Raw genomic sequence first — 26,284 nt, 5'->3', positions numbered from 1 at the left:
GCAGGTGCTTATTGGGAGGAGAGAGTACAAGCTTAAAATATCACCGTGCATGAGTGGAGACATCACCAACCTGCAGGTAACAGCAGGAACCCCGGTGCCAAGCAGCACCTGGCAGCCCAGGGCACGGCAGCACTGGTGGGGGGTCTTGAAGACCCACTGCCCGCACTGCCACCAGCCCGAGGCGCGGCTCCTGCGGGCAGCCCCGAGGGGTCCCTTCCCTGTGGCCCTCCTGCTGCCCCGTGCAGCACAGGGCTGTTGCAGCTCAGCCTGGCTCTGCCCAGCTCCAGCCGTCCCGCTGCCCCAGGACCGTCCTGCTCTCGAGCATCCCAGACGTGCTGGGTGAGGAGCTCATGAGGGACAGCCTGGAGATCCACTTCCAGAAGGCCAGCCGCGGCGGGGGAGAGGTGGATGCCCTTGCCTACGTGCCGGCGGGACAACAGGCGGTGGCCGTTTTCACGGAAGATGCGGGCTGACCCTGGCCAGCGCCCCCAGCCCCACGCAGCAGAGCCCTGCCTGGCTGCCAGCCCCTGGGCACCACAGGGATTAAAGCATCTGCAGGGAGCAGTGTGTCTGTCCTGCTGGGGACAGGGACGGGGAGGAGGAAAGGGACAAGGACAGGGATGGGGGGACAAGGACAGGGATGGGGATGTGGACAGGGCTGGAGATGAGGACGGTGCTGGGGATGGGGACAGGGATGAGGGTGGGGACAGGGACAAGGATGAGGCCGGGGATGAGGGTGGGGACAGGGCCGGGGATAGGGATGAGGATGAGGATGGGGACAGGAATGAGGACAGGGACGGGGATAAGGATGAGGACAGGGATAGGTTTGAGGATGAGGATGGGGACGACAGGGATAGGTTTGAGGATGAGGATGGGGACGGGAATGAGGACAGGGACAGGGATGAGGATGGGGCTGGGGATGAGGATGGGGATGGGGACAGGGCCAGCGATAGGGAGGAGGATGGGGCTGGGGACGAGGACGGGGATGGGGACGGGGACGAGGCTGAGGATGGGGCCAGGACCGGGGATGAGGATGAGGATCGGGCTGAGGCCGAGGACAGGGCTGGCGATGAGGCCGGGGCCGGGGCCAAAGCCGGCGCCGGGGCCCTGCGTGCAAGAGCCGGGGGCCAGGCTGGGCCCTTCTCGGGCCCTGTGTGCACCGGGGGCGGTGCCGGCCGAGGCGGGGCGGCCCCGCTTTCGCTTTCGTTTCCCGGCGGCGGCGGCGGGGCCGGAGCTGGGCCGCAAGTAGCGCGGCCGGGCCGGGGCCGGGGGGGGCGGGTGAGGGCCCGGCGCGGCGAGGGGACGCAGCCCCGCGGGGCGGGGGGCGCTGCTGCCGGGGCTCCGGGCGCAGCATGGCGGGCCGCACGGTGCGGGTGGGGGGGCTCCCCGCCGACCTGCCCCCCGACCGGGTGGCCGACAAGCTGACCATCCACTTCCTGCGCTCCCGCAACGGCGGCGGGGAGATCGCCGATGTCCAGGTGCTGCCCGGCCCCCGGGCCTGCGCCCTCATCACCTTCGAGGCGCTGGAAGGTGAGGGCCGGGGGGCCCGCAGCGCCGGGCCCAGCCCGGGGGCTCTGCCCGGGGACCCGCCTGGGGGCTCTGCCCAGGGCTCTGCCCGGGGACCCGCCTGGGGGCTCTTCCCCGGGTGAGGCGCTGGAAGGTGAGGGCCGGGGGGCCCGCAGCGCCGGGCCCAGCCCGGGGGCTCTGCCCGGGGACCCGCCTGGGGGCTCTGCCCAGGGCTCTGCCCGGGGACCCGCCTGGGGGCTCTTCCCCGGGTGAGGCGCTGGAAGGTGAGGGCCGGGGGGCCCGCAGCGCCAGGCCCAGCCCGGGGGCTCTGCCCGGGGACCCAGCCTGTGGGCTCTGCCCAGGCCCTGCCCGGGGGCCCTTTCCCAGGTCAGTGCCCGTGGGCTCTGCTTGGGGTCCATGCCCCAGGGGCCCAGCCTGTGGGCCCTGACCGGGGACCCTACCCGTGGGCTCTGCCCATGGCTCTGCCCGTGGGCCCTGTCAGGGGCTCTGACTGGGGGCTCTGCCCAGGCCCTGCCCGGGGGCCCTTTCCCGGGTCTGTGCCCGTGGGCTCTGCTTGGGGTCCATGCCCGGGGACCCGCCTGGGGCTCTGCCTGTGGGCCCGGTCCGGGGACCCTGCCCATGGGCCCTTCCCGGGGCTCTGCCCGTGGGCTCTACCTGGGGACCCAGCCCGTGGGCCCTTCCCGGGGCTCTGCCTGGGTCCCTGCCCATGGCTCTGCCCGTGGGCCCTGTGTGTGAGCCCTGCTCTGGGCCCTTCCCCGGGTCAGTGCCCATGGGCTCTGCCTGGGCTCCATGCCGGGGGCCCAGCCTGTGGGCCCTGCCCATGGGTCTGCCCTGCCCGGGGCTCTGCCCAGACTCTGTGCCCGTGGGCCCGGCCTGTACACCCTGATCACGGGCTCTGCCCGCAGGTCCGACCGTGGGCCCTGCCGGGGGCTCTGCCCGCTCCCCAGCAGCCGGCCCCATCCTCCCCCACATCCCCAGGGCAGAGATGGAGCTGCTGCTCCTCCTCGCAGGGGCTGGGCTGATGCGGCTCCTGGTGGCTTTTCCCACCCAGTGGCCCAGAGGATCCTGAAGGCGAAGAATCACGTCTTGTCGATCGGAGGGAAGAAATACCCGCTGGAAGTGACGGCACACATCGTGGAGCTGAGCCCCGACGAGGTAGCGAGGACAGACGGCTCCTGCCAGCGCAGTCGTGACAGCCCCAGCTGGCTCCCAGGCAGCTCTGTGCCTGGCAGACACGCTTGGGAGCAAAGACCTCACTCTGTCCTTTAATCTTAATTAGACTTAAAGCAAATCCATTTTTATTCATATTCAAATTTTTTTCTGTGCTAATAACACAGGGACAGCCAGGCAGACTGTGCAGTCAGTTGATTGGTATTTGTGCCTGTCAAAGCAAGGAAGAATAGGCTGGAGGGATGCGGCACTTTTCCCCAGCCCATCTGGTGACACACGAGGGATCCTGTTAATGCCTCTGCCGTGTCATTAGCTGGACACCGTGTCATTAGCTGGACACGCACAGTGTATTTTTCCTCTCTCCTTCTCAGGAGAGCTTAGGAGACAGACATGCTAGTATCTAGGAGGCACTGGAGAGTTTTTGCCTCTTCCTCCAGTTTCAAGAAAGTATGGCAGTAGCCACGTCTCATGTTTTCATGTCTCAGCACTGAATACAAGGGCATGGGAGCTAGCCTGGCATCGCAGACCTTCCTGCAAGCCTGTGGTGCCAGGCTGCTCGAAGGTCTGCAGCTGAAGCTCTGGGAGAGCAAGAGGGCAGCTACATTTCAGGTGCAGAACGGATGGTGGATTCTTTTGGGTTTGGGCTGTTTGCAGAGCCTGTGGAAGCGGGGAATCTCTGTGCAATTTGCCCCCTGCATTTCTTGTTTGCAGAAAGCTTTTGGCCATGCATACAAAGTCCCAAGAGTGGCTTTGGCTGGCTGAGTCTTTGAGTCCTGCCCATGTTATGCTCCCATCTCATTGGAAAGCAGGATGCTGAGAGAGAGAAGTGGCAGATCGTGTCATCCCTTCTGTCATAATAATGCAGGGGCGGTGGCAAGTGTCAGGTGCATTTGCCTCCCCCTTTGTCTTGGAGGCTCCTTACTTTTTCAGTCCTTTGCTATCTACTTGCAGATCTTCATACGCACTTGCATGGTAGTTGACTATGGCAAGCTCCCTGCTGGCAAAACCCTCCTGAGGAACCTGCATAAAGGCTACAGCAATGTGCAGTTCAACTTCGACTCCAAGAACACACACTGCATAATCAAGGGACCATTCACTGAGCTGCAGGCCTTCAGCAGAGAGCTGCTGGGCAGCCTGAACCTCAAGAGCCAAGCTGCTGGAGAGATCTTCCAGCCAGGTTCCAGCCATGTGGCCAAAGAGACCAGAATTCATGATCACCAACAAGTGCCTGACTCCACTGAGTCACCACAAGACACAGCAAAGCTGCTGAACTGGGACCGGGTGTGTAAAAAGGCAGCTAAAGTCCCGTCGACTCGGGGCCCAGTGGATGGGGAGTCTGTGGAACAGATGGAGGACTTTTCCCTAGTGATGGACTTGGACATTTACTTGTACATGCAGAGGTTCTGTGCTGCCGAGTACCAAGGTGTGCTGTGCCAGCACCATGTGGATGTGGTGGATGTTAGCAGCGATGGCATCACCATACTGTACCTCCAACCATCTGCAGGTGTGCCTGGGGACATGGACGCCTTGCGACAGGCCCGCCTGGCCCTGCAGCAGCTTTACCAGCAGCTGGAGGTGAGCTTGCGCAAGGAGAAGATCGCCAAGGGAGGACTGGATATGGACAGCCAAGCGCTCAGGGCTCTGACACTTGAGCTGCAGAAACTGTATCCCCAGTTGCTCTGCCATGAGGATGAGAAGCAGCTTTATCTTATTGGAAACCTCGTTGATGTGTCCCAGGCCAAGCAGTACCTTCAGGATTTCAGCACCAGAAGAGGTGCCCACGCACACACGGTCGGCATGCTCAGCAGCTCCCAGCCCTCACACCCAGCAACCTCCCGCGCCACAGAGGCTGCACCCCACAAACCCAAAGTGCCTGTGGACACTTCAGCCTCAAGGCTCAGCCCAGGCAGGCTGGAGCTGAAAGGTGAGCTTAAGCTGGCTGCCAACTTCAGCACTCGGAGAGCTGACAGGTCCCAGGCCAGCCAGGGCCTCTCGCTGAATCAGGACTCTCCACCAGTGGGACAGGCACAGTTTTCTGCAAAACACTTATCAGACGTGGATACTGTAAGTCCAAGTGACCCAACAGCTCTGACCCGGCAGTACCAGCCTCATGCCTCTACAACAGGTGTGGTTTTGGGGTCAGCAGCAGAGTCTCAGCAGAAGGACCCCAAAGAATATAACCATCTGAAAGGAGGTGCCAGGCTTACGAGACACAAGGCTGCGTCTCCCTTTGCGGGTAAAGAAAACAGCACTTCGCCGTATCCTGGGGACTCCAAAGGCTCTGGTCCCATCAAGCTCCACCTGTTCACTAGTGCACCTAGTACCTTTGACACGACAAGGACCTCTTCTGCTTTAGACTCTAAACCCTCTGAATCCAGGCCTCTTCTGCGACGTTCCAACAGTTTCTCTCTGCCAAGGTCAAAGGAGAGCGACAAGCTCCAAGACACTGGCAGGGCAGGCAGTGGAGGCCATAGGGTGAGTGAAGAAATGAGTCTGGACTCTCTGCAGTGGTCATACCTGAAAGACGTTTGCCACGCTGCTATTGATGAGCTGTGCAGGGATGGAGGCGTGCAGATCTCAGAGCACCGTACCGGGGACTGCACTGTGCTGACGCTACAGGCGGTGGAGAGGAGCAAGCTCTTCCAGGCTAAATGGAAGGTGGAGGCCCTCGTACAGAAGTGTCCTGACCTTGTGTGTCAGAGTATGAGCTACTCGGAGCTCGCTGTAGATGGTCCAGATGATGATGCCCTGAGTGAACTGTGCAGCCTCTTGCAAGGAAACTCCCTCCAGGTTGGACTCAGCAAAGACAAGCACCAGCTCTATCTTGCCTGCCCCAAGGAGATGCTGCCAGGAGTGACTGAGGCCTTCCACGTGTTTTCTTCCAGGAGGCTCCGTGCCCTGAAGTCTTCATCCTTGTCTCCAGGACCAGAGAGTACAGGGCACTCTAGTGTCATCCAGCCGAGCAGAAGCCAGGACGTGGTGCTGGGTGCAGCCCTTCCCAGCAGTCTGGAGTCCCTACAAATGGGCCTGCAGCACCTGAACATCAGCAACAAAGCAGACCACGCAGATGTGCTCAAGGCTTTCCAGCTGCCAGAGGCTAAGGAAAAGAGGTCCCCCAGTCCCTGGAGGTTCCAGCAGGCACTGGGGCAGGAGGAGGCCAATGACCATGTTGATTCTGGGGCTGCGCAAGGAGGAAGCAGCCTTCTGAGTGCCAGTGCCGTGGATAAGCCAAGTCCTGCTGGTCTGAGGGAGTCCCAGGAACAGCTGAAGACAAAATTGTCTGGGGGGGAGCCTGATGTTGCACGGCTAAAGCAGGTTTTGCCAGACAGATTCCAGTTTGCCAGAGACAAGATCAGAGGAGGTCACAATGAAGCGATGGGACAGGCGCGTCCGCTGGTTCCTATGGCAGATGGTGCTCCTCACTCCCTGCCCACCTGGCTGTACAGGGCTACGGCTGCTGAGCCCCCCGAGGCTGCAGCCGAACCATCACCTGCAGCAGAGCCCAGGGGCCAGGAAAGGGCCCCGCTCCCAACGGGCAGCAGCAGTGTGCAGGAGGAGCCTGACCTCTCATCACAGCAGACAAGAGGTCCCAGCCCTGGACAGGAAAGCAGCAAGACCCCTCTGGGCCAGTGTGATGCTTGCCAGGGCTCAGGTGTGACCTGCCAGGCCCCCTGCGGTCACGCCTTGTGCAGGACATGTTTTGCAGTGGACAGTACGCAACCAGCTTGTTGCAGCTCCTCCTCGGTTGCCCCAAGCTGCAAGATCACGGGGACATTCAGGATCTCCTCCCTGTCTCAGAGTCTGCCTGGCTATTATCGAGACCTAACGCTCCAGGTTGCCTACAACATCCCTGATGGCGTGCAAGGGGTAGGTACCCACTGCGGGGGCTTCTCCGTCCTGCTGCAGGACGTGCAATGGGTTCTGTCAGCATTGCTGGGCATGCAGGGAGTGTGTGCGTGTGTGTGTGTGTGTGTGTCAGGGGGGAGGACAGCTAGAGCTCCATGCCCCACATACCGAAGCAGCAGAGGTATGGACCTGTGGAAGGCAAAAAGCTCCACACGAGGCCTGGGAGCAGCTTGCTGCTTTTGAAGAGTGTGTAAGCTCTGGCTTTAGTTCAAAGTGAGAGGCCACAGTTGTCTGTGTATTTTCAGGCTTGCCAGAATCTCAGAAGCCGGCTCCGAGGCACAGCACTCAGGTTGTTGTTTAAAATGCTTGCTTCCTCTTCTAAGGTTGGTGACCCCCGCCCAGGACAGCCTTACAAAGGGGGCACTTTCTGTGCCTTCCTGCCTGACAATAGGGAAGGACAGAAGACAGCAATGCTGCTAAAGAAGGCATTTGAGCATGGGTTGACATTCCAGATCAAGTCCTGCAACGGAGAGGAAAGAGTGACATGGGGCCTTATTCCACACAAAACCTCCTGGGGTGGAGGCAAAGCCAGGTATGGCCCAGCTCATCCTAAGCTTCTAGGTGTATTTTTATTATTTTTTTTTAGCAATTGGAGGAGGAGAACCATGGACTCCAGCTCAACACATCCTGGCATGGGTGGCTCTTCCAGGCTCCTGCAATGGCAGAGTTGGTGCCTCCCTTTTTGCTTTGGCTCACAGGGCAGCTGTGGTGTGGCAGACCAGACTTGGCACCCTCCAGCTGGAGCTGAAAGCCCTTGTCCATCCCACACCCAGTTCCCCATGGACAAGAATTCTGGGCCCTGTTCACTTACAGCTTTCCTGGCTTTTCCCGTGACGGTGCTCTGCAGCTGGCTCTGGGTGCAAGCCGGGCCTGCAGGCAGCTCCCAGGGAGCAGGACTTCCACCCTCAGTCCCTGTTGAAGGGCTGAGGCAAAAAGAAACTGCTTCTCCCCTCAGTGGTTCTAGCACCATCAGCAGGATTTACACTACTTCCCTCTCTGCCCCACAGGAACGGCTATCCAGACACCCAGTATCTCCGTGAGGTTTGTGCAGTACTGAAGAAACTGGGCATTGCGTAAGGCTCCCTGCCTGAGTGACCACGGCCCGTGCCTTTGCTTCACTTTCCAGCTGACAAAACTGCAGCTTAGCACAGATAGCTCAGGAAAAAGCAAGTGTTTGGCCAAGGAGCTCCTGTGTCATCAGAGACAGACAGAAAGCTGCATGTCAGTGACAGCAGCACCTCCATCCCTGGCCCCTGGCAAGCCCCTGCATGGATGGGAGCTTCCCTGAAACTCCAGCTCCTCCTGGATGCGGGTCCTCCCTAGCCAGCTGATCATGCAGCTTGTGTCAACACCAGCTCCAGGCCAAGCCCCGGCGTGGCTTTCAGCAGCAGAACCCAAACCTGGGCAGGAGCCTGCGTGTAGTCCAGCAGCCCCATCTTCTGGAAGTCTCTTCCACCTCCAGCCACTACAGGCAGGCTCCAGCTCAGCCCCCCCCTCCCCGGAGACTGTGCCAGAGCTGAGCTGTGATTAATTTCAGCTGTTGGCTCAGCCATTTGAGTCCTGGAGCAGACAGCCCCAAGCTACAGCCCCTCCCCAGCACCTGCTCTGGGGCCAGCAGGCACCCTGATGCTCTCCTGGGGGAGCAGGAACAGCTTTCAGTGCCCAGGACAGCTGCCTCCCCTGAGAATATACAGGCAGGGACAGTCTCTAAGTGGAGAAATGCAAATAAACAAGATTTATTCCCACATTTGTAGTAGTTGTTATTCACGCCTTGTCTTTACCATCACCTCAGGCACCCATTTCAATCTCCACGGCTCTCAGTGACAGACACAGAGTAAACAGCAGAGGCCAGCTAAGGGCTTCGCTCTCCTGAACAGGGCATTAGAAGACCAGTGCAACACTTGAGGCAGCAATTAACAGTTGTCCTTGAAAGCAGAGGCATCTTCTCACCCTGGGAGGGGTACAATTTGTAAACTGAGTGTGTCTACCCACTGATTGCCTTGGAGAAGTGATAAAAGTGCCCCAGAGGCTGAGCTAGGGGCAGAGGGTTCATTCCAAGAGGAGACTGAGCAGCACACTGCTGAGGGTTTTGTTATGCTTTTAATTAACATTTGAAACACATAAGGCATATGGTAACATTAGACAGAGGAGCATCACACAGTATAGTCATGTAAACAGCATTGGCACACTTGCTTTCTGTCCGACTTGGTTACACGCACAAAGCAGAATATATTTTTTTTAAAACAAAGATTTTCCATGTGTCTGTAGGATGAGTATCACTCATATCACATATCTGCAAATCAACACGACTCAGACAGCACAGACCAGACCATATGTTGCAAGAGGCTCAGAGTCTAATGCATTTCACATCACGCTCATGTACTACTTGCCACTCACACCACACTTTGCCATCACCAGGGCTTAGCACACTAGAGACTTCATTAGGCAACAAGAGTGGTTTTTACACCTATGATAGCAGCTGTAGGTACACCAGGATCCTGCACGAAGTAAAGCCCGAGGCCCACGATGCTTCTTTCTTCTCCCTGGTCAATCAATTCTAGTTTAATACAGGTGTCCAAAATGAAATGTACAGCTAAAACTCCTTCCCCCCTCTCAAAGTACTTGGCAGAGGTCGCACTCCTCCGCACACGCTCCGCTCCTTCCCCTTCCGCAGTTAGCGTGCAACACGAGTGAGTTTGAGAGAAACCAAAGAGTCAAAACATGACAAAAAGCTGCCTGGTGATAGCAAAGGAGTTGCATTTTGCCCAAGACCAGTGGTACCAGTCTGGGAAGAGGTAACAACTGCAGTAATGACACAGGAATGGCACTGGCACAGGCATCCCTGTGCTGAGCAGCCCCTGCACGGCGCGCCCCCAGGGCTGAGGTCGCCTCTGCTCACGAGCTCCTCATGCTTTCCACTTGGACTCCTCACAGCATAAACTTTGAGCCAGACAATCCATAAAACAAACATTAAATTGCACTTCTGATAGGTGGAATGGCACATGCAATTTAAGAGCAGGAACCTTCTATTTCCTCAATAGCACAACTTTGCCCTAAACAGTTGAGCAACATCGACTGGAATGATTTTCATCCTAGGTTTTTTGTTTTTTGCTTTGGTCCTTGGTATACAAACCTGCTGGTTAACTTTTTAAGACACTTGAAGTTGTTTTACATAGGTTCTATACTTATTGGCCCATAAAATGCTTGTCCATAAAAAAAAAAAAGTAAAAACAACAAAAAAACCCAAAAAAACAACCAACCACAACCACCTAGAGCAGAGCCTTGAGGCAGTGGAGAGCAAAGTTACACTGAATCTTAGTCTTTCTGTAGAAAACATTGTTTCTGCCAAGGGACAAAAACAAACAGTGCTAAACTCTGACAGATAGTAACTGCTTTGCACTCTTGCCCTGATAAGGGCTTCTGGGACTTGTAGGCAGAAGATGTGCAAGCAGCTACCCACGAAGACTTGGGAGCCGGGATTGTTTCCAGAGAGCCGGGATTGTTTCCAGAGAGCCAAGGCCAGGGTGGCAGATAAAGCCTCAGTCGAGGACCAGCTGGAGCCAAGCAGCCACCCCGGGGGGAGACAAGGGCTCTACAACAGCTCTTCTGGAGCGGGGAGCACAGAACCGCCAGGCTGGCCCTGGAAAGGCTGCAATACACGGAAAGGGAGTGTCTTATTCACAGTAAATCAGACTACACCAGCAGCGTTCACAAAACAGAGCCAGCGAGAGTTGTCAAGAGGTTTTTGGCAATATTTCAAAAGGCCAGAATGGAAAAGGCGCCAGTGACTTCCTAGTCCTTACAGGCATGTAGAAGAAGGCACTGAGATACTGTTTTCTGTGGCACACCGCAAGGCAGCACGTCAGGGGTATCCCATGGGAAGCTCCAAGACTCCCGCTTTCCTCCTTCAGGCTGCAAGAGCCTCGCTACGCTGCCTGACCACGGCCAACCAAGTAAGGCACTGAGCACGCACTTAGCCGAGACTAAAGCAAGGAAAAGGGTGTTACCGTGAAACACCGTTAGATCGTTTTCCCCTTTGCAAGTGTGCGGTGGTGTGCTGTTTGAGCACGCTGCTCTTTCATCAGGGTCAAGTTCAGTTTCTCAGAGGAACAGGTTCAGGCTTCCCATTTCAGCAATTTTGACAGTCCTGTTGTGGAGACCTGGCATAGCAGCACTAGACAGTCCGATTTAATCTGAATTAGAATGACAGGGCAGATCGAATGGAGAAGCGGCAAGATTTTGGATTCAGAAAGGTTAAAAGTTGTGCTTACGAGTTTCATCAGACCCCGTTTATGAAGTTTGCCTATCAAGTGCGAGAGATGGACTGACAAGGATCTGTGATGGGGCTCCAGCCTTCCTCTGAGGTCGTAGGGAACGGGGTTGTTTTAATACTTAAAAAAGTGAGCCAGGGCAAGTCCCTGAGAGGCTGCGCCTACGCGTCTTTGAAGAACTAGGGACTGAACCCAAGCACCTGAAATCCAAGCTAGGAGCCCCGCTGGGGGACAGGGCTGGCTGAGGCAGCAGCCCCACTCCTCAGCCGCACAGAACCCCCAGCCCTGCACGCAGCCTGCCTGCCCTCGAGCCCTGGAGGGGCTTCACACGCGGGGCCCTTTGCCCAGCGAGCATCCCTCCTCCTTGGGGCATGGTTACGCAGGGCTCCGGGCAGCAGGGATTTGCTCCTGGAGCCCGAGCTCTCCCTCGATGGGCAGCTCTCCTTGGCACCCCCAGGTTTACACCTTTTCAAATCCAAAATGAAGCCTAAAATCCCGCAGCACCTCCAATCCATGACAAAGCCTCAAAGCAAGCACAAACGGCACCACAGTCACTCAGGCCTGAAAACACGTCTGGCAGGAAAGGGGGGCACTCGCCGGGATGTTCAATGCTCACAGAACTAGGCTTGGCTCTCTGCACAGCCACGTTTCCAGATGCATGGAAGAAAGGAAAGAAAAAGGAGGAGGAAACAGAGTGCTGGTCTGGGAGGAGCACCCCAGCAGCTCCTAAACCCTCAGTGCTGAATGAGAGCCCCAAATTTGCAGTTTCAGGGGAAGAAAAAGTCAAGCCCTACTGCAGCACCGAGCCCCGAGGTGGGAGCTGGTCTGAGCGCGTATCGAATGAGCTAGCTAGAGAATGAAAAGCACGGTCTACACTGCTCAAGGCGCCCAAGCCAAGAGGCTCGACGCACGCTTTGCTGAGCGGCGTGCACAGAGCGAGCCAGCCCAGGCTCCCGCGACCAGTTCTTACACGTTGATTCCCAAATTGCAACGCCTCCCCAGCACACAGGGCACAGCACAAAGCAAGCGTTAACAGGGGGCTTAGTTTGTTCCCATCTTGCTTAAGTCCGACTCAACACCGCAGCCCTTGGAAATACAAACACGAGGGTGAAGTTTAGCCTTAACAATACCAACTTGGAGCCCAACATTAATAAAGCACAGAGCCAACATCAATTGTTCCAGTCACTTGAGACACAGTCGAGTCCTTATGGTCTCTAAAAATCAAGACACGGTTTAGATCTCCCCTATACAGTTTGGAATCGGAAAATGGACAAGATCAAGTTACCCAAATGAAACTTTTTCTTCCGTATTCAGACACGGCCCAGCCTGTCGGGTTTCTTGCCGACTGCAAAGAAGAGTGACTGCAAATTAAGTGCAATATGCCATAGACTCCAGAGTGCCAGGATGGTTATTTACAAGGCAAAGACCTGTTACGCTCTGACTGGTGCTGGAGGCCTACAAAAGCAGAGGGGAAAGTGCGTGGTTAGTGTAAACAGATGAGTAGCTCGTGCTAGAATTAAACCGGGCCAGCCAGGCTTTGCCTCTGGCTGTTGAGGAAACGTGCCAAGTTTGGCCCATCCTCCTGCTGAACGAGCTTCCCCAAGGTGACAGCGCAAATGCTTCAGCAGGGCTCGGCTTCTGTGGAGACACTCAGCAGTTGCTACAGTACGTGGCACACCTTGACTTTTAACAACCGCACAACCTGTCACTGTCACCGGCAGCTGCTGGAAGCGCCAGTTGCACTGCCAGAGAAAACGAAGGTTAGTTTGGAAATTCAGCAAAGAACCAAGGGATTAGAAAAGTATAGAAAATAAGCAGGCTTCAGGACAGAGCTAGGGCAGGAGGCCGGTCTGGCAAAGGGTCAGTCACAACGAGAGCATGCAAACCTCATCTGAGCTTTAAGCACAATGTTCTTGTTCTAGTGAATATGGAAGCTACTGATCTGTCCATTTCCAGGTCCCAAAGAGATCAGGGAGTTAAACCATGAATTCACAATCTGCACACGTCTTCTCCTTAGTTCTCTTCTTTTTTGGATTCTTCCTTGGGTGCTTCAGGAACCAGGATGACTTTTCCAACATTCTTCTTCTCTTGCATCTGCCTCATGGCATCTGCCACCTGGAAGCGACAGGAATCTCGTGAGACCCAGGCCCACCATGCAGTGCAGTCGTGCCCTCCCTGGGCCCCTTGGGCCACCCAGACTAGCCCGAGGGCCACCCTGGGGGCAGCTTTCCCAGCAGCCGAGCAAGCGCGAAGCACCCAGATGCCTCTGCACAGATGCATTTTGGACAGAGCTGGGCAGCTACCCCAGCCTGCCCATAGGAAACTGTCCTCAAGAATTCACACAGCCCACTGGTAACACACGCAAGGATGTTCTGCTACACAAATTGTGGAAGAGTGAAGTGTGAGTCACCACAGCTTCCATCCCAAACAGAGGGGAGCATCGCAGAAACCCAGCCAACAGCCAGAAAGACAGTGCTCCTACCATCTACACAAACACAGAACAACACATGCACGGTGGTTTTATCATTATTAAGTAAAACAGCACCTAGACCAGGCCTGGAATCAATTTTTTCTTGATTCTAATTCTCAGGTACTAACACCAACTGATCGCTACCAAGTCCTTTGCTCCCTTGCACTAAGTCCTATCCCAGCAAAGGATTTCCAAGGGAAGAACCTGACTCTGCCTGGACGCATCAATGCAACAACACTGAGCACAGCAGAGCTGCTGAAGAACCTGCCGCTCTCTCCAAACATCCTCATTCTGCTTCACCGCCTGGGCTCTTTTTCACTCATGGGAGGGCAGCAGCAGTCTTACCAGCTGTCTGCATAATTACAGGGTGCAGACTCAGGGCAGTCTCCAGTCTAATGCATAACCCAGCCCCTTCACAGACGGCTGCTGCCCACGGAGCACAGCTGAGCACCTGCCCTATTCCACAGGGACACTGTCTGGCATTGCCCAGCTCTGCGCACTGGAGCAGAAGAGCCCAGCCACTTTGCTCCTCCTTAATATCTTAAAAAGAAAAAAAGGCACTGAATGTCTGAGAACAGATGGTTATTAAACATTTGCAACAGTTCAGCCCCCATGAATAAGGGGCTCACACTGAACCAGAGCTCACTGTGCAGAAAACAATCACCCAGTAATTTCTGAGTGCTGCCATCCTATACGTTAGCTCAGACTCACCTGATCAAAGGGCCATACAGAGTCTATTTTGGGCTTGATTTTGCCTTGGCCGTACAGGAAAAGCAGCTTGGCTACAACGATGCCAATCAGCTCAAATTCTTCATCCATATATCCAAGGTGGTAGCCACACACAGCCTTGTTATGGTGTAGGAGCTGCAAGGCACTGATGCTGAACTGGTTCCACCAGGTTTTAGCCATAGCCATGAAGTTCTTCTTCTGCCCAGTGAGCAGGTTTGCCATCCCTAAAAAAAGGCAAGCCACAGATGAGCTGGGATCAACACGAGAAGCAGCGGGCATCCCGCGTAACAGCTCAGAGAATACGCGGGGCAACAGCCGCTCCCACAGACAGAGGTGAAAACTGGATCACACCAGGATCTGCCCAGTCAACCTTCAGTGGAAACAGGTACCTGCCTCAGCCTCAAGAGACAGAATTTGGTTTATGGGCACCCACAATACAGAACAACTCTTCTCTTAGGTGGGCAGCAGCAGCACAGCTAGATTGGAGTGGTGGCAGAGGCAAGAGAGGGTTACAAGTCACATCCAGCCAGGCTGGCAGGACAGCACTCCTCTTCTCTACAGCCACGCTTCTCCAGGGAGCCACGCGCTGCAGTGGCTGGGACAACAGAAGCAGCACACTGGTGCAAGTGTCTGGAATCTCACTGGGGGTTGTGTGAGGGCTTTGTCTACAGGACAAAAATCACAGTGTCTCAGGGCCGGGGAATGGAGAGATAAGTATTCAGTAGCCTCAAACCTCATCACCCACACATCCTCTAGAAGAAAAGCAAGGCTCTATTAGTGCTGTGCATTAAGTCAGCCTGGACAAAGCAGCTGTGCCAGCGTTCCTCCACAGGGACATTCCAGCTTCCCCTGCAGGCACCAGCTCATATTCAAGGAGAGATCTTGGCATGGGAGGGAAGACCCTTGGAGCCCGTGACCAGGAGAGCTTTCAGGACAAGGCACAAATCTCACTCCCCTCAGTGCATCACCCAGGCGAAGCATCCTAAAGACCTTCATGAGATAACAGAACTACAACACGCACAGCAGTCAGCAGCGGCGATGCTCCCTCATGGCTGCGCATCCAGGCACGGAGCGGTGTGGAGCATTCCCACGCGGATCCAAGCCCTCCCTGACATCACAGGGTCCCTCCCACGCAGGAGCCGGGCTGTGGGCACGCTGCTCACACTTACCGTAAGTGATGAGTTTGCCCATCGGCTTCAGCAGGTTAAATGCTTTGGACGTATCGGATCCTCCCAGGGGGTCCAGGACAATGTCAACACCTAGAGGGAATTGAAAGTAACTAGAAGTTTCTTTGCACTTGAAAGAAATGCAGGACAGTTGTAGAAGTCCCTCCACCACCACATGGTACCTTTGGGAGAGATTTTCCGGACCTCCTCTGCATAATCCATCGTTCTGTAGTCAATGGGGTGAGCGACTCCGCTCTCCTTGAGCAAATCGTGCTTGGAGGCAGATGCTGTGCCAAAAATGGTGACATTTTCTACTGTCTTGCACAGCTGGATGGCAGCAGTTCCCACACCACCTGAAAATCAGCAGCGAGAAAGACTTAGAAGCAAACAGCCCGAGCAGTCAGAAAAGCTTTTGGATAGGTAAATTATCCCTGCTCGTACTGACTGGACAGTGCTGGGAGGCTACGGGATAACGGCTTTGCCTGGGGCGGGCTGATGCCTGCGACACGCTGGGGCAGGCTGACCCCGGCTGCTGAGAAATAGGTTCAGCATTTGCCAGGGTGAGCGTGCTGCCTGCATCTCCGGCAGGCGATGCTCTGGCAGTCCAGCCCCGTGCCGATCACCGCCTCACCCGTGCCACCCCCGTGCCTCACCCCTTCACACCCGATGTGAAGCTGCACATCGAGGTCAAGAGGCTCAGCACAGGCTGGCAAGAACCGTTTACCTGCAGCCATGTGGATGAGGACGCTCTGGTTGGGTCTCAGGTTTCCAAAGTCAAACAGGATCATGTAGGCGGTGATGTAGTTTACAAGAAAAGCGGCCGCTTCCTCGAAGCTCATCCCCTCAGGTATCAGGAATGTCTGCCTGGCTGGCACGTTCACAATTTCTTGCCAGAGCCCTGACCTTGCCAGGACCATTACCTTATCACCAACCTAAAATCAAACAGAGGACAAGGTGCGTCTCCAGAGGCCAGAGCCAGGTCCACGCCTGCTGTTCTCCATGCAGAGGTCTGCAGGGACCGCAGCACCCCAGCCCTGGATGGGAGCCCGCAGCTGCGCTCTGCTCGCACCACAGCACCTCTCGCCCAGCCCTGGGCGCACGCCGGATGGGACCGCAGGCACCCCCAGGCTCTGGCTTGCACCCACCGTGCTGCCTGACTGCCAGCTGCCCGAACCAGGGGACCCCCAGCAAGGGAAAGAGGGGAGGGGGCTGTGTCCTGCCCTCCCTGCCCAAGCTGGGAGCAGGAGTCTGAACGCTGTGAAATATTCCTGCTGCAGGAGGCCTGGGGCAGGGCCTAACAGGATCAGCTCTGGAAAAAGCACAGCCAACCTTAGGAAAACCCCTCAGGGCTAAGCCTCAGGCATCCCCCAAAATCTGCTCTTATCCCAGTGGACAAGAAACATCTGGCTGTGCAAGGGGAAGCAGCCGGCACCAAGAGGCACCAAGGCAGCGGCAGAACCGCTCCTCAGAACGGCTCCCGGCCTCTGGGTTTGGCTTTTACACGTGAATAAACCACGAGGTTTTCCTGGATGGGAGGGAATCATCTCGGACACGCTGGGGGGGGCGTTTTTTCAGCCACTTCGTCTTGCTACTTGTGCACCCCAGATGATCCTACAGCACCGTGATTGCCACGGCCCCACCGACGGGCTGGGAAGAGGCAGAGCCAGCTTCTCTGTCCCCCGAGTGCCCTGCCGGGGGGGGCCGCAGCTCCAGCCCCCCCAGCCCCAGCCCCCCCATCCGCTGCCCGCCCACGCCCCCCCCCCCCCCCCCCGTGCTGCTGCCGTTCAAGGACGGTCACGAACGCGCTGGAACCAGCACGGCCCCGCCGCAGCCGCCACCCCACCGGCGTCCGCCACCACCAAGGCATCTGTGCCCGTGCAAACACCTGGCAGCCCCCGGGGGACGCGCCGCCCCCCCCGGCCCCAGCCCCCGCGGCCCCCCGGGGGGACGATGTTGCAGCCGCCGGGACCGGGCCGGGCCCCTTTGTCCGGGGCTTTGTGTGCGGCCGGGTCACGGCAACCGCCGCCCGGCCGCCCCGACGGGGAGCCCCGGCCCCAGCTCGCCGCCGCCTCCCGGGGCTGCGGGCACCGGGCGCCCCCGCGGGGCTCGGAGCCGCACCGGGGCCGCACCGGCGGGGCGGGGCCACCGCAGTGCGGCGAGGCCGGGCCGGGCGGAACCGGGCCGGGCCACCCCTCACCTTTCGGTCGCGGACGCCGTCGCCGAGGGCGCGGACGGTGCCGGCGCACTCCATGCCGGGGCAGACGGGCGGCGGCGGCAGCCGGTCGTAGAGCCCCTGCCGCGCCATCAGGTCGGCGAAGTTGAGGCCGCAGGCGCGGACCCGCACCGAGACCTCGCCGGGCTGCGGGGCCCCGCCGCGCCGCGCCTGCACCTTCACCTTCTCGTAGCCGCCGAAGCCCGTCAGCACCAGCGCCCGGTGCTCCGCCGGCTCCCCGCCGCCCGCCGGCGGGTCGGGGCCGGGGGCCTGCTCGGGGCCGGGGGCCTGCTCGGGGGCGGCGGCGGCGGCCGGGGCCGGCTCGGCGGACATGGCGGAGCGGAGCGGCGGGAGCGGCTGCGGGCGCGGGGCGGCGGCGGGCGGGGAAAAGCCGGGGCGCGGCTGGGGGCGGGGCGCGGGCGGGCACCGGGGCGGGCACCGGGGCGGGCACCGGGGCGGGCACCGGGGCGGGCACCGGGGCGGGCACCGGGGCGGGCACCGGGGCGGGCACCGGGCTGCCTCCCGCTCCCCCGGCCTTGGGCCCGCTGCCGGTGTGCTTCCCGCTCCCGGTGTGCCTCTCGCTCCCCGGGCCCTAGGCCTGCTCCCGGTGTGCCTCCCGCTCCCGGGCCGCCCCCCGCTCCCCGCTCCCGCCCCGACGGCGGGCGCCCCTCCGCAGCCCGGTGCCCCGGGGGAAGCCTAGCCCCGCTCCCTCCCCGCGGCCCCGCTTCCCCCGGCAGGTCTGGAGCCGCTGCCAGGGGAGACGGGAGCGGGGGGGATTTGCCCGACCCCCTCCCCGGGGCACCGGCGCCGCTGCCGGGGAGCGAGAGGTGCCCCGGCTCTGCGGGATGCGCCGCCCTCGGCTTCCTGCCCGCAGCATCTCCCCCCCCCCCAGCCCTCACAACCTGCTTTTTCTTTCTTTTTTCTCTCCCCCCCCCCCCCCCCCCAATGATTCATTTCAAGCAAACAAACTGCTCGCATCTTTTCTGGAGACACATGCGAAATGGCTGTTTTGCTGGAGTGTCATCTGGCTGAGCTACTCCTGCAATTTATTGTAACTGATGTCACTTGCAGGGAGGTTTAATAAACATCTCGCCGCTCCCAGCCCTGAAATGGCTGCGTGTGGTGGAGATGAGGCACAGACTGGCTCACAGACAAGAGGGAGGAGTAGAGCTCTAGTCCGGTAACTCAAGACACATCAATAAGGCAGGGTGCGCTGATAAATCGATGGATCCAGCCTCTTTTCCCGCTCGTGAAGCAGCTGCCAGCAGACAGCTCGCCATTAATTCACTGCACAGGTCTGTGTCCAGCTCCTGTGTGTCACGCTCGCCATGGCGGCTGCTGATGCACCGTGGTTTCGTGTCAGATCCATGCTCCGCTGCTCGGCGAACGCACCCTCCTCCCTAATAACCTGCAGCCATCGCAGGGTGACTGCTCGAGCACACAGCTCAACGAGCCCCTGAAACAGAAAAGCATCCGCCCCCCCAAAGCAAGCAAAGACCACCTGGAGGATGATCCGAACATGTACTGGGCAAGTTTCTGTGTCATCCCAGTGCTCCGGTGCCTAGCCAAGCTGGGCACGGTGCCTGCTTTGGGCAGGGCTCCCGACAGCGTTTCATGGAAGTCTCTGGCCAGCCAGCGGATTAGTGAAGCTCAGCCTGTCCAGGGGCTTTGTTTGCCACAGCAGTCCCGCTCGTTAGGCAAATGCAGCCTGCCGAGCCAGGCCAGCGGGAGTTTTACATGAATGTGGCCTTGTCCGGCAGGGCTGGCCGGGAGCTGGGCGAGCTGGGCGAGCTGGGCGAGCTGTGCGGCTCAGGAAGCCGAGCACAAAGGCAGGAAAGCGGCCAGGAGGGCAGAGACCTCGAGCAGGCAGTGCAGCATCAGCACCTGCAGCATGACATGTTTATGGCTGTGGTAGGAACAAGGAGGAGGCTCATGTCCCGTTGCACGACAGGACGGCAGTCCGGCTGGGACAGTTGCTTTACACCTTGGTTTGCTGTTGCTGAGCTCTGAGAAATACAGATGTGCCTTCCTGACATCTGGGCATCTCCCACACCCACAATTAGTCAGAAGCAGTCAAAGCACAATCCTCTGTCTCCTACTGCCCTTCTGAGGAGCTTTCTAGCATTTGCCCTTTCAGTGATTTATTTTCACAGTTGTCAGGGCTCTTGTGGGGGATGAAACGTGCTGGCCAGGAGGGATGGAACATGCTGGCCAGGAGGGATGGAACATGCTGGCCAGGAGGGATGAAATGTGCTGGCCAGGAGGGATGGAACATGCTGGCCAGGAGGGATGGAACATACTGGCCAGGAGGGGTGAAACGTGCTGACCAGGAGGGATGGAACATGCTGGCCAGGAGGGATGGAACATACTGGCCAGGAGGGGTGAAACGTGCTGACCAGGAGGGATGGAACATGCTGGCCAGGAGGGATGGAACATACTGGCCAGGAGGGACGGAACATACTGGCCAGGAGGGAGCCCCGGTAGGCACCGGAGGTAAGGGGATGGCTCCCAACAGCTCAGGGGGTGGTAGACGAAGGCAGCGGGTTTGGGGAGCCAGGCTCCTCTCCTGCCAGGCTGCTCCAGCTGCCTGCAGCTCCAAAGCGGATCAGCCCGGGGTAGTTCTGTGTGGTGCCACCCTTGGGTGGGCTGTTCCTGCTGCCTGTGTCTCTCCTGTGCTTCCGAGTCAGTCTTTCCTGATCAGCTCAGCTCAGTAACGTTTTCCCTGTAAATCTCACTCTACCCAGTTAGTTCAGTTTTTGCTCTGCCGTGGTGGCTTTTCCACTGGTGCAGGTTTCAGAGGGGCAGCTCGGGCAGGTCGGTAAGGGTGAAGTGCTGCTGTTTGTGGGGGGTGGGGAGGTGCCCGTGCCCGTGCCCGGTCTGCAGCTGCACACTCAGCTGGCAGCTCTGCAGACCCCGGCACAGCACGGTGACCGGGTGCCGCTCACCACCCCTGGGACACCGGTGCGGGCTGGCAAGGGGAAGCACTAGCCAGAGAAAACACGTTTCCCCAGTGGAACTGGTGCTCACTCCTCCAGCCCTTTTTTGGCAAGCTCTCCGACCGTGGGCTTTCGCAGCACAGAAGCACGCAGCCAAGGTGCTGGGACCTTCTGAACGGCATTGACTTGTGATTTACAGCCAGAGGTAGGCACAGGTCCCCGAGGAAAGCATCCCCATTATCTCTCTCCCAGAGTCTCAGCTTCCCTGCTTGTTTGCAGCCCCCCCGGTGCTCCCCCCGAAGCCTCTGGCAGGGGTGAGGAGGACGCGCTGGCAGCAGGAGAAGTGCCAGCCGCCCTGCCCGGCTCTTTGTTCCACCTCCCTTTATTTTCGCACAGGGCTCTCACAGTCCCTTTCCTCTGCTCTCAAGGACACAGGAACAATGAACATGCCGGAGATAAGAAAGCCTGGCAGCCGTTCGCCAGTCAGCAGTCAGCTGCCTGTGGGAGCTCAACCTTGGCCCCTGGGCTCCCTCAGGATGGAGCCCAGGGGGGCCAGGCCCCCAAAATCCTTCCCTCAGCCAGTGAGGCTGCCCGAGACCCTGCTCAGGACCACCTGCTGCGGGGCATCCCCACACCTGGCGGCAGGTGAGCACGCAGAGCTGAGCTGTCCCTGTCCCACTCAGACCCTGACCTTGTGCCACCATCTCCCTTCTGCTCTGCTGGTGCTGCCCCTGCTCCCCAAGACCACCGACTCCCAGGCCACCCCCAGCTGCAGAGCGGCGTAGGGCGCTGGCTGTGGAAGGGGCTGTGGGGCTGTTGCAGACCCCACGGGGGGCTGCAGCCCACAGTGATGTTTTCAGGGCTGTGTATTTTGGCATCCTGGATCTACAGCAAGTGTTGACCTCAATCCGTCTCTCTCTCAAGAGAAAGATTGCTCCTGCCTCTGTTCTGCCTTTTCCTCACCTGTGTCTGCAGAGTGTTGGGATGCACACAGAGGTAGACGCAGACGAGATCTCCCAGCTGCATCACGTGTACCAGGAACGCTGGTGCCTCCTGGATGACACCGTGCCTGTATCACAGTAAATTACATTTAGATTTGACAGGTAGAGCAGCGGGTGGAAGAGATCTGACACAACCCTTCAGACGTACCTGCCACTCACAGCCACAGTTCCCTGCGCTGCTGTTTTGATCACAGAGACAATGGAGGCAATTGTCAAGTGGTACCTGATGCTCAGTGAACATCAGTTCACTCCTCACGGTGACAGCAGACTGAAGAAATCCTCCCAGCACGGAGCATCATTCCTACAAAGAACACTGCCTTAGCTGGGCTGAGGCTGCTCCGGCGTCTTCCCCTGCACAAACCCAAACAGCAGAGCCAGAGGAAGGGCAGCACAAGCACGCAGCAATGGCTGGAGCGAGCCCAGTTTCCAGGTGTGCACAGAATGCATCCCACCGAGGCATCTTCTCTACTGTGAGTAATCCTGTGAAATGAGACTCCTCCTTAACTTCAACCTGCCACCGCAGCATCAATAATTTACTGACAATTATTGTCCCAGAATTACAGGCTTAACACATCCACACGCTGCGCACCCATCAGAAGCTGATCGTTTGGTCAGTACCTCGCTGAAAACGCACAGACTTCCCCTCAGTGTGCTCACTGCAGCTTTCAAGGGCCTGGGTAACCCACGCCTGGGGAGCGTGGTGCGTGGGTTGCAATGGGAGATGGTTTTCTCTGCACCACTGAAAACTCCGCTGCTGCTCGAAGGCCGCGGCTCCTGGCAAGTCCCTGCACTGCTGCACCTGCAGCGCCCGCTGCTCCCCCCCGGCATGCAAGCTGCTCTGCAAGGAAAAGCAAGTGCAGAACTGAAACACAGCAGGGTGCAGCAGTGGGGTGGCAGAGCCCGAGACCCCCAGCTGCCCCCAACCCTGAGACCCCCCCTCCCCCCAGCCCTGAGACCCCCCTGCCCCCAGCCCTGAGATTCCCCCACCCCCAGCCCTGAGACCCCTCTTGCCCGCAGCCCTGAAACCCTCCCCTGCCCCCAGCCCTGAGACCCCCCAGCCCCCAGCCCGGCTGGAGCAGCGCCCGGGTGAAGCCCTGTCCCTCAGATGGCAGCAGGGACCTTTGCACTGCGCTGGATGTGGGGCAGGGACCTGACCCAGCCAAGCACACACAGCCTGTAGGATGCTGCCTCCCCGTCTTGGGCCTGCTCAAAGGATGATTTTATAAAGAAAACCATTTTCCCCCAATTTGTGTTCGGGATAGGCAATTCATGTTTGAAACTAAATGGAAAAGAAACTGCAGTTCTGAGGGTTCATTTCTGTTCATTCCCTCCCTTCCCCCTGCTCTCCACATCAAAAAGAGTTGTGAAACTGAAAATGCTTCATTTTGATGGGTGCTTTCAGACACGAAGGTGATGGAGATCTCTCCTGCTGCTGGAGAAACCATTTCCCCCAGCACCTCTGCCACCAGCATCCAGCTGGGCTGGCAGCATCACCCCATCAGCTGGTGCTGTGCACCCGGAGCTGGTGCTGTGCACCCAGCTGGATCCGTGGCCCCTTCAGAAGGGGTGGGATGGGCACAGCTTTGTGCTGCCCTGCCTCCACCCCACGCCAGGCGAAGCGGAAGCCAGCACGGTGGTGGGAGAAGCAATTTTTGAGTAGTCAAATCCGGTGTGGGAGAGGATGTGTGGGTCAAGGAGGTTTCCACACCTAAAGGGTCAGAATGGGAGAATCAGCCATTTTCCTCCTCCCACCCTGACCCTCTTTGTGTGCCTTGGGTGCGGCGAGCCCCTGCCCCTCCGAGGAGCCCCCTGGTCCCTGCAGGAGAGCCACCATCTGCAGCCAACCTGTGGAGTCCCCCAGACCCCCGTGTGCCTTTCCAGCTTCTGCTGGGCCTGGGGAATCCCAAGGAGAGATGTCCTGAGGGTGGGAGGCAGGGAAGGGGAGCTGCTCCCCTCCAGAGCAGTGCTGCAGAGGCTCCCGACCACTTTCTCGACACAAATCTGCGGCAGTAATTGAGGTATTGTGCCTCCTCAGCCTGTACCACACATGCTCTGACTGCAGTCTTTCCAGCCTTGTCAGTTGAATGCCTCCTTGCTTTAATCCCCGAGATTGCTGAAGGATGCTGCTTTCATCTGATAGCATTTATGGACTGTTATAATGAGCTTTGGCTTGCTGAGATAAATTAAATTGCTCACCCAGAGGTGCAAACTTCATTAATGCCAGCAGTGAGTCAGATCAGCGTTATTCTAGCACAGAATGTAAACAGGCTGGACACATGAAAGGGGATTTGGCTGGGAATTTTTTTTTTCTCTTTCTTTTAACCTTCCTAATTGTTGTTGATTTGTATCTTTTTGCTGCATGTGTTCAAACTCTACCGCTTTTCCACCCCTTCATCTTTTAGGAGAAACTGTCAAATAACGCACCATTCAGGGCTGAATGATTTAACTGCTGAATGTTAACAGTTCGCAATACTCCACAGTTTTACCTGGCAAGTTTCTAGCTCTTTCACATGTTTGACAAGTCCAAAAAGACACTTGAGGCTAGACCTGGTGAGAAATTAAAGGGCGTCCCTTGTTGCTGTCCCCGTTTAGAGGCTTACCAGTGGAAATAAGATGCTGCAGACTGGGACAAATGGCACAGAAAAGACAGGTACGAAGCCAGCAATACATGCACCGTAAATATCCAGAGGACGTGTCAATGCATAATGTGACAAGCATGAGCTCTGTCTGTGTCCTCAGGGGTGACACTCAGGCACCTCTCACCAGGTCTATGTGTGCACCTTGCAGGGGTCACGGCCATACAACAGAGTACTCGAGATTCCTCGCTCATTACGTTCACCTTCTTCATCACGTCTATAATTAGGTCCGGACTGGCTGTAGGGGACCAGACGCCGAGGCTCCGTGCAGGCACAAGAACAAGATGTCACAGGCTCCAGGTCAGCCCCGGGCTGCGGGTCCTTCGGCAACGGTTGGTTTCTCCCAGTCCATTTCCCTAGTACAGGTCCTGGGGATGCCTTCTAGTTCCTTTGGGCAGGGAATAACGCAAATATACCACCATCAAGTTCATTCATAACAGCAATTGAAACCCCTGAGGATCGGCAAGGGAGGATCTAGCCGCCAGAGAAGCATTTTCAGGAGCAAATGTGTGGGAGCCATCTGTCGCCTCACCATCCGTGGTGACAGTCACAGCATGTCTCTCTCTGCATCCTGTGCTGCAAATTTACACCGTGACTGGAGGTTGCCTAATACATTTTGCAAGTGTTGCCTGCCAAAAGGTGCATTGCACCAAATGGGACACAAGGCTTAGCAGTGACAGTGCCCCAAGTGGCTCTGAGCAAAAGGCACTCAGCTGCTTCCCACCCCCCACCCCCCGGGGGGGTCCAGTGTGGCTGGCAGGTTTGCAAAGGTCTTGAATATTCCCTCCAGAAAGTTTCCTGCTTCCTCTGAAGCAGGGTCACAATAATCTGCTGGGTTGTTGTTTTGTTTTGTTGTTTGTTTTTTATTTCTGGAAGCAAATAAAATAATTCCTTGTTGAGAAATACAGTGAGAAGCTTCCAGAAGATAGGGCATTGGCCAGGGGGACAGCTTGCTCAGGGTGACACCTATGGCCACCCAGTGCTTCCTCAGCCGCATGTGCAAGCTCGAGGAATTTTTGCAAGCCTGAGGAACTTTTGCAAGCCCGAGGAACTTTTCTTTCTGTTCCTTCACATAAAAGCTGAGCGACATGCACACACATCGGGTGGCCAGAAAAACCCCCACAGGGCTTACAAACCACGAGACAGTGGTGCACAGGCTCCTTTCGCCGGGGAGGGTGGGAGGAAAGGAGCGTGTGACAGCTACTCATCACACCGCTTCGGGCGACACCGGGAGGCACCGGGATGCTGCAGCAACACACAGCGCCAAGCTACAGAGCAGGAATTGACTGACAACAGTTTCCCGGCCCATACGATGCAGGAGTCAGGCCAGGTGAGGACATGAGCTGGGCTACCGCAATTCCAGGACATTCCCGCAGCTCCCAGGGCCCTGGGATGAGAAGATGAGCGGGGACCTGAATTTTCCTTGGACCAGCTCAGGATGCACCTTTCAGCTCCACCTGCAGTGGGCCCACACCCTGGGGGTGCATCCCAAGACAGGGGACCTGTGTGGCCGGTGACCACGGGATGGGGCGCACAGCCAGCTCTCCAGAGCACGTGCCACCCACGGAGGCTGCCACGTCCTTACCGGTGCTGGGCCGAAGGCAGTGCAGCACCCACATCCACCGCGTGCCCGCACGGCACCCCGCCTTGCACCGAACCTCTGTTCCTTACTCATCCTGATTTCACACACAGCACCAATATTTATAGAGGAAAACTGACTGTGACTTCAGCAAAAACAAGCTGCCCCCTCAGTCCATTAATAAACCCGGTTTCAGTGCCAAAACATTTTAATTTCCACTTCTTCAGGCTGGCTTTGTCTCATTGTCTCTGTTTGTACTGCAGTTTGTGACAGACAGCTTGTCTCTGGCAGATGAAAGTTTACCATTACGGTAAATCTCTGCAGTGTGGCCAGTGAAATATTAGCGGAGCCTTTCGCTATTCACCAATTCTGCTAATTAAAGGCACCGCTGCGCTGTCCCTGCTGCGGGGGGAGGCAGCAGAACCCGCTGCCCGGTGGGGGGGGGCTGCGCGGCGGGCAAGGGGGGCCAGCAGCCCCCCCCCGCCCCCCCGCCCTCGCTTGGTCCCGGGCACCGGAGGGCCGAGATTTTCAGAACCGGCGCAGCTGCCGCTCCTGCCCAGCCAGCCCCCCGGGGAGCGAGCCCCGTGCCCCCGTCGGCCGGTCCGGTGGGAGGGGGCGCCCCCCCCAGGCAGCGCGGTGCTGGGGGGCTCCGGCCGCCCCCCCCTCCGGACCCAGCCCACC

At 58.0% G+C, this 26,284-nt stretch overlaps 3 protein-coding genes across 4 annotated transcripts in view; 2 read left to right on the top strand and 1 right to left on the bottom strand.

Moving 5' to 3' along the window:
- The window catches only part of IFI35 (interferon induced protein 35), a 1,831-nt gene extending 1,270 nt beyond the window's left edge, over nt 1-561 (top strand). Inside the window, exons 5-6 of the mRNA XM_037411552.1 lie at nt 5-76; nt 246-561. Coding sequence (XP_037267449.1) covers nt 5-76; nt 246-473 — 300 coding nt within the window. The 3' untranslated portion in view covers nt 474-561. The remainder of the gene's footprint in view (nt 1-4; nt 77-245) is intronic.
- Nucleotides 562-1,321: 760 nt separating this feature from the next.
- On the top strand, nt 1,322-8,350 carry LOC119158749. 2 transcript variants are annotated; one of them, XM_037411052.1, is made up of 5 exons: nt 1,322-1,530; nt 2,579-2,682; nt 3,649-6,564; nt 6,927-7,135; nt 7,611-8,350. In XM_037411052.1, exons 1-5 carry the CDS (start codon nt 1,353-1,355, stop codon nt 7,678-7,680), a joined length of 3,477 nt encoding a protein of 1,158 aa, XP_037266949.1. In that variant the 5' UTR covers nt 1,322-1,352; the 3' UTR covers nt 7,681-8,350. The 2 variants fall into 2 exon arrangements, with proteins under 2 accessions (XP_037266949.1, XP_037266948.1); XM_037411051.1 differs by lacking the exon at nt 1,322-1,530 and having other exon boundaries at nt 1,870-2,682.
- A 334-nt stretch (nt 8,351-8,684) lies between these two features.
- On the bottom strand, nt 8,685-17,784 carry VAT1 (vesicle amine transport 1). Its single transcript, XM_037411075.1, has 6 exons — nt 17,437-17,784; nt 15,964-16,171; nt 15,422-15,592; nt 15,243-15,332; nt 14,056-14,297; nt 8,685-12,989 (listed from the first exon to the last, which is right to left on the bottom strand). The coding sequence occupies exons 1-6, from the start codon at nt 17,782-17,784 to the stop codon at nt 12,888-12,890; spliced, it is 1,161 nt and encodes a 386-aa protein (XP_037266972.1). The 3' UTR covers nt 8,685-12,887.
- Between the last annotated feature and the right edge of the window lie 8,500 nt (nt 17,785-26,284).

Source organism: Falco rusticolus, chromosome 18 (assembly GCF_015220075.1).
Source record: "Falco rusticolus isolate bFalRus1 chromosome 18, bFalRus1.pri, whole genome shotgun sequence".
Classification (NCBI taxonomy): domain Eukaryota; kingdom Metazoa; phylum Chordata; class Aves; order Falconiformes; family Falconidae; genus Falco; species Falco rusticolus.
This window is presented reverse-complemented; position numbering and strand designations above follow the sequence as displayed.